At 40.7% G+C, this 16,008-nt stretch overlaps 2 protein-coding genes across 2 annotated transcripts; both read left to right on the top strand.

Moving 5' to 3' along the window:
- The first annotated feature begins 48 nt into the window (after positions 1-48).
- LOC133477134 (tetraspanin-1-like) lies at positions 49-6,149 on the top strand. Its single transcript, XM_061771535.1, has 8 exons — positions 49-347; positions 2,466-2,541; positions 3,064-3,279; positions 3,931-4,005; positions 4,080-4,187; positions 4,668-4,823; positions 4,907-4,999; positions 5,717-6,149. The coding sequence occupies exons 2-8, from the start codon at positions 2,485-2,487 to the stop codon at positions 5,771-5,773; spliced, it is 762 nt and encodes a 253-aa protein (XP_061627519.1). The 5' UTR covers positions 49-347; positions 2,466-2,484; the 3' UTR covers positions 5,774-6,149.
- A 2,747-nt stretch (positions 6,150-8,896) lies between these two features.
- Positions 8,897-11,306, top strand: dand5 (DAN domain family, member 5; the record flags this gene model as incomplete). The annotated part of the gene is made up of 3 exons (XM_061772270.1): positions 8,897-9,002; positions 9,229-9,647; positions 10,972-11,306. Coding segments are annotated over 3 exons (822 nt in total), but the record flags the coding sequence as incomplete, so codon positions are not given.
- Between the last annotated feature and the right edge of the window lie 4,702 nt (positions 11,307-16,008).

Raw genomic sequence — 16,008 nt, 5'->3', positions numbered from 1 at the left:
CTGTGTTTATTTTAATGGCCTTCGATTTGAAGTGATCCAGTTGCTCCAGATAAGAAATCTTTAATGGGTAAGTCAATATTTCTATTTTCATTGTGCATCAGCTGTAACTGCTTGTGATTGTCATAAATGTTGCCGTCTCTGAAGGGACTTTGACCATCAGGAAATGTTTCTTATCTGCCATGACCGGAAAAAAAAAAAAAAAGAAGTCAGTGACGTGCAGGGCATGAACTCCCTTCTCCTCCCTTATTTGCATTATGTGTGTGAAACTGGAGAGAAGATAAAAGAACACGCGGAAGCCTTTCGGTGCACACACTCCTCACTGATCCGCACAAGTCACTGCAGCACAGGTATGAACTCTGTTGAATTGGTTTGACACGTATTTGACATCGCTGAGCTGTGGAGTTGTCACTGACAACCTTAATATATTGTTAACTTGTCAGAATCTCTCTTAAAAAGTCAGTAAGTAACCAAATGAGTAATGTATTGCACTGGCAAATTGTGTTAAAGCAACTATCATTTAAAAAGAAATGTATTCTGTCCAATTACAAACTACAGGTGAAGATCCGAAAATTGCCATTGTTTTAGTCGTTCAATTCAGAAAGTACAACTCATAGTGCAGATTCACAGAGGGAAATAGTTCATTATTTACAGCTCACGTAAACCCCGAGTTCACCAGCTCAAGTAATTTGAGTATTTCATAAGAAATAAAATATTTAGTATGGAAATCAGGTAGAAATTAACCCTCTGAAAGTGTGTTTATTGAATCTGTGGAGGTTTAACTTTTTAAATTGAACTACTTTGTTTATGCAAATGTTTTGAGATGCACCTGTTAATGTTGCTTCACCAAAGTTTACTCGAAAGAAATGAATTGAGAATAAAAAATGCTGCTTAATACATCTCAGAATATCATTGCTATCCTTTGATCCCATAGAAGTAATCGTCCTTAAACGCCTGTGAGCAGCAGTAAGTTTAGAAAAAGAGAAAATCACTTTTTCTTGTACAGTATCATTGACATTTTATTCTCATTACATCACAACTTAAAAAAAATAGACATTTTTTTGTTTGTTTTTAATATTACGACTTTATTCTTGTAACATTATGACTTAGTTCTCCGAATTTTACGACTTTATTCTCGAAACATTTGGCCGTTCTTGTAACATTGATCGTCTTCTCAAAAGCTTTTTTTTTATTTTTTTTTTTTATATAAATTCTTGTAATATTCCGACTTTAGTCTTGAAACCGACTTGAAAAAAAAGTTCAGCTTCATTCATGTAATACGCCGTCTTCATTCTTCAGAGTCGTCAAATGTTATCCGTATCCGTACAAACATTAAAAAAAAAATATTTTTTTCATCATCATACTAATTTTAAATATTTCATGAGAAATGGTCCTGCTTTTCAAAAAGAAAAAACAGAAGAAAAAAAACCAAGAATATAATAAAATGTTTCTCGTAGCAGAGCTGTTGTATTCCCAATTGTGCTACCCTCAAAGAAATTTTTTATATATATAATGTGTCTCCGGAAACAAATTTGCCAAGTAGGTGGCCGAATTCATTGCCAGTTAGAACGGCAATAAAGCTATCAAAGTTGTGTCAAGTCAGGAACAAGGTGTGTTTTATGACATTGCTGTGCTACCTGCACCGTGGCCAATCAAGTCGTCATTAATGAAACGTTATCAGAGGCCGCTTGAATAAGTGGAGCCAAAAAATCACAAGGCTGCTTACGTGGCAACATGTTTTTAGAAACCTTTATGGGAGCATCTTTTATCTGCGCAAATGCTCCAGTGGAAAAAAAAGACACTTTGTCCTGCCGACGTCTTAATTATTCATCAAATTGCGGGATAAGAAATAGATTTTGTAACAATGCGTACAAAGGTTCAAGGTTGGAGTGAGATACTCTTAAAGCGGCGCTTCCCAAATCGGGCCCTGGCACAAAATGGGTCCTTTTTTAAAATGTTTTATTATTCTTTGATCACCCATCGTCGCTTTAAAATATACAATAAGCTCACGTTTTGATCTGTGTTTGCTTTAATAAACTCATGTCTTTTTATCATTCGCTTCTGTACAGTATGTACTGTATGACAGGCAAGATGAACATCCACAGCAAATGTTTGAAGCCCCATTTCGACTGAATCTTAAGATGACGTCAGCGTGTAGAAGTTGCCAAAGTGAAGGAGGCGGCAACTTTTAATGGTTAATGTCTAACTAAAGCAAATGTGAGCAATGCACTGCAGATGCTGGCTCATGTTACTGTCGGCACAGGCGCCATACTACTATTTACTGAGTTTCTTCACTTCCTGATGGGCAAGACACAAACTGCAATGTTTTTTGTTTTTTTTACTGTCACCTATTTTGTATCTTGGAAAACAACAGCTCAAAGTTTCTGGTTGCGTGTACCCTGGTGATATTGTTCATATTTTAAGGGTCACTACTCACAGCCGTAATTATTTCCCCCCCCACCCAACAGTGTGAAAATACCAGCCAAGATGTGTTGCGGAGGCTTTCTCAAACTGATGATGTTCATCTTCAATGGCACCATTTTTGTAAGTTGACTATAGAGCTTTTCCAATGTTTGTAGGCCTGCCTTGGTCAAATGACAGAGAAGCGTTTGTAGACGACTGGTGCATTGGCTCAGACCGCCCAATATTAGAAATTAAATGATTCAAAGAATTGATTAATAACATTCTAAAGGCAGACCTTTGGATAGTGCTCTTGTTCTCATATTGTACAGGTGTACCTAATGTTATGAGCCTTGATTGAGTTTTAGTCAACATTTCATAATGATGTTTTCATCATCATGTTCATTTATGAAATATTTCTCATGAATGTGAACTACAGTTTGCCTGTTTGGCAAAACATCCCGCCACAAAGTAGCTAGGCTAAGTGGTGTTAAGCTAGGCGATGGCTCAAAAGCGAGTGAATCTGCTGAACGAAAACAAAATGACCGATCCTAGATGTTACAGTTTTTGAATTCATGCTGCGCAACATGCTAACGTGTCGCTAAAGCCTGACGACACGAGAGACCTGTTGCTTTGGACTCATGCGGGACCGGCTGGCTTTTTCAGGTAGCAGGTGCTGCCGTCCTGGGAGTGGGCATTTGGGTGAAGGTGGACAGCAATTCCTTCATGGGAATACTTGACAGCGTGGAGGCCCTTCCGCCGGAGTTGTCCCAGGTGGCCAACGTGGGCTACCTGCTCATCGGCGTGGGCGCCGTGCTGCTGGTCATCGGCTTCCTGGGCTGCTGCGGCGCCGTCAAGGAGAGCAGGTGCATGCTGCTGACGGTGAGCGTCCACAACCGTTTCCGTCAACGTGGCTGCAATAGCGAATTTACTAATTAACAGATGGGAGTGTAAGGTTTTTATTCTGGGTCAAAGGGAACAGTTCCATCATAAATCAATAAAAAAAAATTATTTTTAAATCCTCAAACAAAAGTGCAAAACAATGATTGAATGCCATAATTCAGTTTGTTTGTTGTCCTGTTTGTGAGTTAGCAGGTTAGTTCCTGAATCATGGCGGATGAGGACATAAGACATTACAAATGAACAGTTTTTTTTCTGGGTTGAAGGGAACGAGAAAAAGGAAATAAACCTCTAACATGTAATGTTAGAGCACCTCATTTATCTTTGTTGCCTCATTTGTTAGCAGGCTTCTTTCTGATTCTTGAGTGACGATGTATTTAAGACATTACAAATTAACAGATGGGACTGTACCATTTTTTTTTCCTGGGTTGAAGGGAATTATACATATATTAATGTTCTATGTACAAGTAAAAGTGCGGTTGGGCCAATTCTGAGGAATCCTTCAAATGTACGTGAGATATTTCTGTTGGCTGTTAATAATTTAGCACTTGGCTGCAAATTTCATATCTGCTGGAATGTTGCTCAATCAGCGAAACTGTATATTTGAATTTCACTTCCATTGTCCCCCTCCAGTTCTTCAGTATCGTGCTGGTTATATTCCTCATCGAGGTTGCCGGTGCCGTGGTGCTGCTCGTTTTCAAGGACGTGGTAAGTACAGACGACCCATTTGCAACATTGTGGCGCAGGGAAGATGTTCGGAGAACTTTTTCCGCGGTCCCCAGGCGGTGCACGTCTTTGACAGTCTCGAGGGTGAAGTCCAGAAAAACCTCGCCAGCCAGTACGGAAGAGACGAGACCCTGACGTCGCTGTGGAACACCACGATGGAAGGGGTAGGTCTCGGAAGCCGCCACCGGCTTGTTTACGTCACTATTCTGAAGTCTTGTATAAAGTACCTGTGAGCGTCACTTGGGTAAAAGTACAACTTGGGCAAAGTTAAAAAAAGAAATGTTGTACTAATTTGACGCAACACGGAGAAGACTTGTTAACAAGCCATCCAATTTTGAATGATTAAAAAAATTGCAATGTATATAAAATGAGGCTTCAAAATCATGAAAAATTAGGTCTGCGCTGATTGCACTGAAACTATGCCTCCTCAATTATAACCTGTCAATCAAATAACACTACTCGAGATAGTAGAGTATATACACGATGGAAACGATAGTAGCTTACATGTTTTAAAATCACGTCAGTAGGCTCACCTTCAAAACTGAATACTCACTGACGACTATATTCGGTATTTGTACTTGATGACATCACAAGATTGCTATTCCGCAGCTTGATATTGTCAATTTTATGTTGTCTCTTCACAGTTCCAGTGCTGTGGATTCAGGAACTACACCGATTTCAATGGGTCCCCCTTCCAAGTCCAAAGTGGAGGCTTCTTTTATCCATCCCAGTGTTGCAACGGGACGCTCATCGACAAAACGTGCAGCCTATCGGCGGCGGACCTCGCCGCAGAACTGGAGGTACGTTCGGCCAGGTATCGGGGGGGGGCGGTTTGTGGCGTTTCGTGTCATCCGGTTCCATGAACGCGTCGTCTCTCCGGCAGTTGGTGGACAGCTGCTTCGACAAGTTGCTGCTGCTCATCAAGGAAAATGCTGTGATCATTGCGGGCGTGGCTCTCGGAATCGCCGCACTTGAGGTATAAAAAAAAAAAAAACACTATTTGAAAAACTACTTGTTTTGTTGTAGTAGCGCACAGGTGGGCAAAGGACAGCCAGTGGGTCACATTCGGTCCACTCCATTCTATGATTATTATTTGATTACTATTATATTATCAAGCCCCATAATATTTGGAGCATTGATTTAACCATTTTTCATAAAAATGCCTAATCCAAATGCATTTATTGTTTTTAAGTTTTTTTTTAAATGTTGAATTCATTGACCGTATCTAATTCTAACTTGGTGAATTCATTTGTTGTAAATAATAAAATAAAAAGTCTATTTAAATCATATATGCAATTAATTTCTTTAATTCACATTATAAATATTTATAGTTTGTTGTTGTTGTTTTTAAAAAAAATGTGTTTACTAAAATTGCCCATTTAAAATGTATTCATTCTTCTCTTATTAAATTATTCTTTCTGATTAAATAATTGGGTAAAATAAAATAAAAATATGAGTAAAATCTATGTTATATATACATCATACATACACGCTTTTAGCAGTACAAAATGTACAAGAAATACATTCAGGGCCAATTAGGAAATCAACAAACTGACACAAGCACTTGTTTAAAAAAGGTGTGTGTGTATATATATATATATATATATATATGGGAGATTTAAAGAGAAATTCCAGTAAACATACATTTTTTTTTTACCTGTCCAATTACCTCCATTGTTGCTCTTGTTTGCAGATTGCTGCCATGGTGGTTTCAATGGTTCTCTACAAGCAGATTGGCACCAAAGCATGATAATCACTGTTTTTTAAAAAAAAAATTATTTAATAAAGACAGATGATAAATTCGCTTGTCAGCTGTTCCCAATGAGTAAAGGTGGTCTGGCCAAAACTGACATGAAAAATGTGTTTACAGTACGTTCTCAAAATCAGCAACAAAATTGAGCTTGTGTGTCCTCTTGGTTGGCGTGTGTCTCAGTGATTGACAGTGATTTATTTATGTTTCAATGGCTGTCAGGAGCTGGCATTGTACATGCGGAATCATTCAGCATGTAATGTAAAAATAATCTTAAAAAAAAAACACACCCTTGCTAACGTGATGAGTTTATTTTTTATATATTGAATCCCTTGGAGAAATAAAGGTGAACGTTCATGTTCAGTTTACAAATTGACTCTGGTTCTTTTGTTTTGTTTAATTATCGTCGTTACTTTTAGTAGCAGCGTCGTCTTTCAACAGATTTCAACTCACGCGAAGAACAAAACGTCCTGTTTGTTCACGATTTGGTGTGCTATTATTTTTCTTAAAAACATATTTCCAAAGCATTTTGATTACTTCCCTCCATCTACTCTCGAATACAATTGCCACATTATTGTAACGTTTGAAGATAGTCAGCTGGAACGGACAACAGTAAACACACATTAGCTTGCCATGTTGCTGTGGCTTAGCTGTGGACACTGCAGTATTATACTCCACAGTCTCCACTTTGCTGCAGTGGTCCATTTTTTTCCCAAACGTGTCTCCTTATCATAGCCAACAGAATTACTGTAAATACAGGAGACCCTCGTCCTCCTCTCGTTTCTGTTTGTTGCTGTGTCTCGTTCTGCCTGATGCGTTCATTGCAGTGTGTTTGTCCCACTTTCCGATGGTACTATTTTGAAATGGGAAAACTGACCAACCCAAACCATGGCGAGTAGAACTGAGCCAGTACTGTGAGTTACAGTTTGGCCTTGGTGAAGGTCTGTGCTCTCCTGCATTACATTTTAGTTGTATACAGCAGTCGTTATAGCATTGGTCAGGCCAAATTCAAGCATTTCTGCTCCCTTCTGATCAAAGTTAGCAATGGCCTGATTTTTGGACATGTCTAAAAGGTTATGCTGAGCTAAGCTAACAGTTAGCTTAGCTCCTTTGTTCCCCCTGCAACTCTTAAGACACTATTTGCAGTGCCTGCACGATGTGCGGTGCGCATGCGCAACTAGCTACGGCAACTACACTAGGACAAAATACGTAAATAGGCCCTATCCCGAACCTTAAACGTCACGCTAACTCTAATCCTAACCTGAAGCAGAACCCATTTTACGAGCTGACTTTTTAGCGTAAGATATGACGTCGGTACCTATGTATTCTGTCCTTTTTGTCCTACAGTAGTTGCTGTAGCTAGCTAGCAAAGATGGCCAACCTGTTGCGCATGCGCACCTCCGATAGTGCAGGATTGTGTTAACTAATACTACTACTCCTCTTTTGTCCTCTTTGTATTTTAAATGTGTTTTTTTGGGCCAGTCTTGAAGTCCTGTTTGCACCATGCTGCCTCTCACAGGTCAGTATTAGTACTAACTGGCACATATAGTTACAAAATGTGTTTTTGTCATCTCAAGTACGATACACCCTATAAGAGCAGTCAACACAACAATAAACACACGACCTTGTCATGTGTGAGGTTTCTTTCCATTTTTTTAAAAAGATGTGAAAAATGTATGTGTGTAAATTTGACTGTCTGGACCCCACACGGCCCCGCGATTGGCTGGCGACCAGTTCAGGGTGTACTCCGCCTCTTGCCCGAAGATAGCTTGGATAAGCTCCGGCACGCCCGCAACCCTTGTGAGGATAAAGCGGTACGAAAAATGGATGGATGGATGGATGGACCCCACACATAAAACTACTGCAGTTTTAGCATTGTTCTTTTAAAATGTCCTATGATGGAAGCGGTTACCACAAGTTTGAGGATGGCAAATAACATTTAATTAAATGTTTAATAATACTGAAACCACAAATACAATTCCAGATAAACTTGATCATATACATTAGCAAAATGTTTTGTTTAAAAAAAAAATTAAAAAAATAGGTGAGTACTAATACAAGAAAAGTAAAATTCATGAAGACCACAAAGACTAAAAAAATGGGGGAAATGGGGGTTGTGAGCATTTGTTTTGCAGTGCCCTCTAGTGGACACAATGTTGTTAAGCGTCTGGGGGAAAAATAAATAAAAATTCTCACTGTGAATTTCTTGTGTCCAAATGCATCACACTAAAATGTGTCAGTTTCTGGTTCTGGTAGGCCTGCGTTGTCGCTTAACACCTGTAGACCTCCATGAGAAAGTCAAACAGTGCAACTATTCAAACTTTGGTGGTCCGGCCTGTGATCAGGTCACGGCGGGTGGAGCACACTCAAGTGGGACGCTGGAATAATGATGGGACCTCATGTCAGCACTCGTTGTGGGAATCAAGGAGCAGGAGGTGACTGGACTGCCACATAAAGTCATTATGGTTTTACAGCCCGCAGGGCGTGAGAACGCCGGCCATGACGCCGCACGTTTAAGACCCCGATTGTTTCAAAAGCGGGCTTCTCGCGCTCACCTTATACGTTTACCTTGTATTAATTGATAACTATATTACAGTGAGTCTCATAAGCGGTAGAATCACAGGTTAGTAATAAAAAAATATATACTGAAAAATAGTCAAAGTAAAATAATAAGTAGAAGTCATAAATAATAACATTTTTAAGAAACAAACTTAAAATGTTTAACAAAAAACGCATACATAGTTGTATTTAAGTTTGAAGTACACTACAGTTGCAGTTAATCTTTCAGAAGTGTTTGTTTTCAAAAAATTATTTATTTGCAATTTTTATTTCAATCATGTTTTGAAAAATCATTATCTAAGTACAGTGTTTTATTTTCCTATATTTAAACACGTTAATGTTCAGACTGCATATTGTGAAAGTGGCTTACAATCATATGACAAATGTTTTTCAGGAATAAATCAGGAATTTAATTTTTTTTTTTTAATGAACGCTTACGCCGAGTAGCCTTCTGTTTTTTTAAGTCGTGCTACTTCGAGAGCCAACTATTTTTTTGAAGTAGGTTGGTTTCTCTTGCTATTTGCTTTATATCTTTTTTTTTTTTTGGGGGGGGGGGGGGGGGGATTGCTTGTCATCACAAAGTTGCTGTCTGGCCAACATCCTTTTGAAGCGAGGTGTGACATCTACTGCTGCGTGGGAATTGTGACACCTTCCTTCCATGAAAGTGCAGGTGAGAGCCACCATTGTGCATAAAAGCATCTTCCTTCCATCACTTTGCCCGCAGCACTGACAGCAAGGTTACCATTTGGGTACCTTGGACCAAACCACAGGCATTAGCTTTGTTCCATCTTTAGCTTGATTTAAACACTATATATTTTTGTGATTGTTGTAATTTTTTTTTTGTTCCATCATGATGTTGCAGCTCATCATCCTGGTCTTTTTTTTTACTTTGGCAGCGTCTTTCCCGTTCCCTCGCAACACTTTGGAGCACACCGGTAAAGTGTCAAAAACCGAATTCGAGTCCTCCGGCGGCGGACCTGCAGGCGATTCTGTCCGCGGCCTCGTGAGAGTGGTGCAGCTGGACCCTCGCTCTCTGGCCCAGTCCGGGCTCTTCGGAGGGAGAAGCCAGGCCCGGAGCTCCAGGCCGGCCTTCCCCGCCTTCCTGTCCCAGGGGCGGCCCGGCCCGGCCCCGAAGGCCCCCGTGAGCCCGCTGCGCCGCCTGCAGGCTGAAAGACCGGCTGATGTGGAGCACAAGAAGAGACAAGGCCTGCACATGTGGCAGAGGGCCATCGATAAGGGAAACAAGATGGTCGTGTCTTTGCCTGCCAACCTGAAGGACGCCAAACAGACGTGCGCCGCCGTTCCTTTCATTCAGGTAACGTGCACTACACACGATTCCCATAGGACAGTCTGGGTAGAACTTAATAACAGTGACAACATGTATGGTGATAAAACAAAAACAACATATATACATACACATATCTATATGCAGTATATACATATTTGTATACGGTATATTGTATACACCGCTGGCGTCAGGCCAACACCTCCTATGTCCAAATTTAGTTTGTGCGTCTGTAACTTGCACAAATTATTGACCAATATAAAGTGTTGTAAATGGCCATGCAATGTTAATGGTTCAACATACTGTACATTCCGATTTGGGGGTTTCCTGAAAAGTGGTGGTCTTGGAGATGCGAGGTTTCCGCTTCACGCCAGCGTTACACATTTACGATCTTAAGGATGGAGAAAAATATTAAACTTGTACAACTGATTAACTTAGATAGATAGTAAGATGAAACGGGTCCAAGCAGGTTGGAACGGGTGGAGGAAGGTGTCAGGTGTGTTATGTGACAGAAGAGTCTCTGCTAGGATGATTATTAAACAGTGGTGAGGCCGGCTATGATGTACGGATTCGAGACAGTGACACTGAAGAGACAACAGGAAGCAGAGCTGGAGGTGGCGGAAATGAAGATGTTGAGGTTTGCTCTCGGAGTGAGCAGGTTGGATAAAATTAGAAATGAGCTCATCAGAGGGACAGCCGAGGTTCGATATTTTGGAGACAAAGTTAGAGAGAGCAGACTTCGATGGTTTGGACACGTCCAGAGGAGAATAGTGAGTATATTGGTAGAAGGAGGATGAGAATGGAGCTCCGAGAGGAACACCAAAGAGAAGGTTGATGGATGTTGTGAGGGAAGACATGAGGGCAGTTGGTGTTCGAGAGGAGGATGCAGGAGATAGGCTTACATGGAAAAGGATGACGCACTGTGGCGACCCCTAAAGGGACAAGTTAGATAGATAGATAGATAGATAGATAGATAGATAGATAGATAGATAGATAGATAGATAGATAGATAGATAGATAGATAGATAGATTAAAATAGATTAAAAATAGATTAAAATAGATTTCATATAGATTTCAAATAGATTAAACATATCATTTATAAAAGTATTTTTTTAGAAAAAAGTAAAAAATTCAAGTCATAATTCCAGTGCGGTCTAAAGGTCTGTGTGGATTGTCCCATGATTGACAGCGGTTAGTTAGTTACAATAGTTAGTTGATTAGTTGATGTACTTCATGTGAATTGATTGTGAATTGACTTTTCATGTACAGGATTGACTTATTATTATTATTATTATTTGTGTGTGTGATCTGTGTGCCCCCCCCCCCCCCCCCCCCCCCCCCCCCCCCCCCCCAGCGTGTGACAGCAGAGGGGTGCAGCACAGTCACCGTGTACAACAAGCTGTGTTTCGGCCAATGCAGCTCCCTGTTCGTCCCTGCCGAGGTGGAGCCAACCGGGAAGCGCGCCCCCTGCTCCCGATGCGCCCCCTCCGAGGCCCGCTCCGTCACCGTGCCCCTGCGGTGCGGCGCCGAGGTCCGTCACCGACAGGTGATGCTGGTGGAGGAGTGCAAGTGCGAGACGGGTCGCGAGGACAAGAACGCGGAGGAAGCGTCGCCGCACTTGGAAGCGCTTTACGGCAGTCGCCAGAATTGATGAGATGCTAGAGTTTGGATTCAAATTTGATTTGTCCAGCTCAGCCAGCAACAGAATCATTTTTATGAGATATTTTATTGCTCATAACTGTTACCGATACTCAGGCACCTGACAAAAGATATTTTAAAAATATCGCTTGTGTTAGCTGCAAGGCTAACTGGTCAAGAACAAACTTAGCTATACGCTATAAAAAAGAAAATGTCTTTTCTGATAGTGTGTGTAGACTTGCGTTGGTTTGAGTGACGCATTCTATTATGTCTGAAAACGGTGAAAAGAAATATGAAACAAATCAAAGAGGCGACTTAGCTTTTAGTCCACCTATGGATGATGTCATTTCTGCCGAGTCCGAATAATGAAGTGCAGTTCAAAACCATTGCAAAAAAACACAACACAATAATATCTGTATATACAACATACAGTATTTTTAAATTAATATTGTAACAATTAGGTATGACATATATATATAAACATCCATCCGTCCATTAGGGTTTCGGGCATATTGGATCCCTTTTTTCATATGTGCAGGCGTACCTAATTTTGTGCCATGTATGTTTTTCTATTTGACTATAATAAGTCTGAACGCCTTGTTCAGAAGGCTCCCGATGCTAAACGTTGACAACGCGATGTTTGTCGTGTACCTTCCAGACAGTCCACACTGGGCGTGTGTCTACCTTAAGACGACCTTTGACCTATCCGAAGGGAAATATTGTCTTCCATTAAAAACAAGACGCTTGTTCAACCCCGCTCTTTGCTTCTCATTTCCCCGCCAATGCTGAATTAAAAATGCAATTTAGTTTGTATGCAAAGCTCTAGTGAGAACATAGAGCGTTTGTTGTTGTAGTGCCGCCCCCCTCCCCGCCGTCCCGGCCCCCGTCCGCCCCCCTCCCTCCGCCTTCCCTTCTAATCAACCTCTCCTCCATGCAAGTTCTCAGCTCCTATGTTTTATTAAAAAGCCTCGTTCTGCACACTTTTAGCACGTCGCGCTTCCAAGTGTGAGCGAGCTATTGGGCTCGGGTACTTAGCAGTAAGCAAACATAATTGTTTCAGCATGCTCCCCTTGAATTATGTATAGGAAGCACCTCTTCTCATGGCCAATCTTCCTTTCAGTGGAGTTGTGGGAATTTGAGCATCATTCACCACAGATGCGCTCCAAAGCGGAGGGTGCGCTTGATTATGTGCTCCCATAAAACCTATTATTCATTTATAGCCCGGCACCTGGGCTTGGTAAAGTGAACTCATCCCGCACATGCCGACACGGACTCCCAGAGGAGCGGCGAAAGAAGGGGGCTCTGTACGTGGCCTTGGCACGCCGTCGCAGCGCCTGCTTAGGGCGGCCATTTACATTCACGCGGGGCTCTCTGCGAAAGTGAAAGCGTTCATAGGCGCTACGGAGGTTGGGGAGGGGGGGCGTTGAGTTACCCTGGGTTGCATTAGCATGTGATTATGTGATTAGCATTTTCAGTTGATGGCTATATTTTTCGAGATTGATGGGACAAATATTTGCTCAGGTCTTAAAGAGGAGGAATTAGGGGCCACTTGTTTTGTACTCATTGCCCGATCCCATCCCCGATTTTATTTTTATTCCCCGCAGTCAACTTTACACCGAGAAATCATGTGTGTGTGTGACACGTCATTTCCTTTTGTCGCTCTTCTCACAAAAACAATTAAAAAAAAAAAAAAAAGAGGGTGCTTGTTGGTGGAACACACAAGGTGCAAACAAGAGAGCGCACCACTTAGCGCGACAGATGTCAGGCCTCCTTTTTTCACAGAGCGCTCCTGCGTCATTAAGGATGGCCTGGTTCCCATGGCGAAGGGGAACGCAAGGAGCGAAAAAATTAGGAGGGCCCGGTGCCAAGTCCGCCGCCTCGGGGATCAGATCAGCGTCACGGGGTGCTAAGTGGCCTAGTTAGTGCTTTTTAAAACAGCACAATGAAGCTAGCTGCCTGCTCTGTGAGCGCCTTTTAACTGTCACACATGCAACTTGCAGGGAGGAGTGTGTGATTGTGTGTGTGTGGAGGGGAGGGGGGGGGCATCATATCAGTACCATCAAGGTGGAGCAAGGTCACGCCAGGATGACGATATTGAGGGCCTGCTTGATTACATTTAGTCAGACTTTAGCTTATTGAACCAGAGCGTAGAATATCGGCAAGTAGGGCTGGGTATGGTGAAGAACCTCATGATTTGATTACATTTCGATTCTTTAGGTTACGATTCCATTCCATTCCATTCGATATTGATTTAAATTCAGTAAGAAGTAGAAATACACAAATAAGAGTGAATGTAAAATGATGTCCAATGTCACGTCACATTTTTTTTGAAGCAAACATCTGAAAATGAAAATTTGCACACAACTTACTTGTGCATATGGAGTACAAAAGTAAAAGTAGACACGGACAACCATTCACACCGTCACTGAGTGGGAACTGAACCCACGCTGCTCGCACCAAAGTCAGGCAAGAGTACCACTACACCATCAGTGACTTTCGTGCAATTAAATGGTTTGAAAATCATTTATTTACAATAATCAATGTCATCTACTACACAGGTGTCAAACTCAAGGCCCGGGGGCCCGATCTGGGCCGCCACATCATTTCATGTGGCCCGCGTAGGCAAATCTTGTGCGTCTGCTTCATGTTCTTCTGTAGCAAAATTTCAAATTGTCTTCACGTTTAATTACTTTCAGAAATGGCAAGCGTTTTAGAATAAGGAAGTTAGGCGTGACTCTTGGAGGCGGGTGTGTTTGGACCGTGAAAATGAAGCGGATATATCAAAATTGGGTCAAATTTTTTTTTTTTTTTTTTTTTTATGTATTTATTTACTTATTTATTAAACACGGGCATAGGAAACCATAACTACAATGCGGCTGTGACAAAAATTAGCAATTATGTGCACTCATCTGTCCTTCCACCTTTTGTGACATTTTTGTTTGCTGTTGTTTTTCTTCTCAAGTAATATCTGTGTCTTGGATCAATAAAGGTTGGGAAATGGCACGAAAAAGTATGTTGCTGACGGACCCCTTGGGGACTCTGTTTCTAGCCCAGACTCTTTGAAGATTAACCCTTGGATCTGGCATGAGAAAGTGAAAGTAAACAGGAGTCCAGCTTGCACTCAGTCAAGGAATTGTTATGGTCGGAGCAGCAATAATATTAATGTCTTGTTCATTCATTCGCCAGACGCCATCTCGTCACCTACATTCCCCCAGTGGTGCTTTAGTGCCGGAGGTGTCAGGGCCTGGCCGTGAGGGTGTCTGGACCCCGGCTATCTTCTGCCTCCCCACCACTGATGCGGCGCTACATGCCCAGTGTGTGCTGCGAGTCTGGACCAGCTGGCCGAAGTTGGCTTTGCTGGAGAAGATACCCTGGGCTAAGCCTGCCAGCCTTCCTGTCGTGATGCCAGCTCGCCAGCCAGCCCACCAGGCTGCCTGTTGGCGGCGTAGCGGGATGCGGATAGGTGAGGCCTGGTGAGCTCCACCACATCAAAGTTTGTCATTGATGATGTCCTTCTTTGCTTTTACAACAGCTTAAAATACCTTGTCATGTGTGTGAAGTTCTTTTGCCATTTCTCATGGGAAACAAAGATATCACTGAAGCATCAGGCAACATGCTCTCATATGTTAATTGTATGGATTTGGGGTTTATTTATACATTCATATTTATTTTAAAAAACAGAAATTAAAATAATGTCACCGAAAAACATAACATTATGAGTAATGTTAATTATACTAATTACAGACTGAGCCACTGATGAGCCATACATTGTGTTTTATTAATACATTCTATAAACAAACCAACAAGGTCTAAATCACACAATTACAAAAAACAAACAACAACAAAACAAAAACAAATCCAAAATGCATTATTTTCTTACATTTGCTACTTATTTTGAAACACATGCTTTTTTAATTTTGTTTGTTTACTCACATTTTCCATTTTAATTGCAGATCAGTTAAAGTTATGGAGTTGGGACAAATAATCACAAACAATATATATATTAATTTTGTTACAATAAAATAAAATAAATCAATCATCTCTTCAGTCTCTCAAAAGTTATACATTAACTTAAAATAATAACTATTTGGTAAATCATATTAAATATATTAATACAGTTAATAAAATAATAACATTCTGTAAAACGCTATATTTAAAATGTACTTAAACAATTGTCGAAATATAGCATTTTATTATGTTTGCTGCTAGTTTTAAAATCCATTCTTTTTATAATGATATTTTTGCTCACATTTGATCTTTTCATTTGAGCTCATATAACGGTAGGGACTTGGGCCAATGATAAAAAAATATCAAAATGAAATTTTTTTACAAGAAAAAAAAAGATGGACTCTCCATCATCTCCATCATCTAAAAAAATAAATACATCGAGTACATTACAAAATAATAATTATTTGATTCATCATAATCACTTTTATGAAAAGAATATATTTAAAAAATAAAGTTAAATTGCCCAAATATAGCATTTTATAACATTTGTTTCTAGTTTTAGAATGCATGCTGTAAAAAAGAAAGAGGCTCACTTTTGGGAAAAATGGTTAACAAACAAAAAAAATGTTTGTCACAAGACAATCAGATACAAAAAAAAATCTATAAAAAGTATATATATTTTTGTCAGTAATATTAACTTTTATTTATTTATTCACCTGGGTCACCTGTGGAAGTTCTGATTGGTCGTTAATGACGTCACATCCGTTATAGCGTCGTCCAGCTTCCTGGTTCCTTCTCCCACCAG

Source organism: Phyllopteryx taeniolatus, chromosome 4 (assembly GCF_024500385.1).
Source record: "Phyllopteryx taeniolatus isolate TA_2022b chromosome 4, UOR_Ptae_1.2, whole genome shotgun sequence".
Taxonomy (NCBI): Eukaryota; Metazoa; Chordata; class Actinopteri; order Syngnathiformes; family Syngnathidae; genus Phyllopteryx; species Phyllopteryx taeniolatus.
Note: the sequence above shows the minus strand (reverse complement) of the source record. Positions and strands in the feature narration are given on the sequence as shown.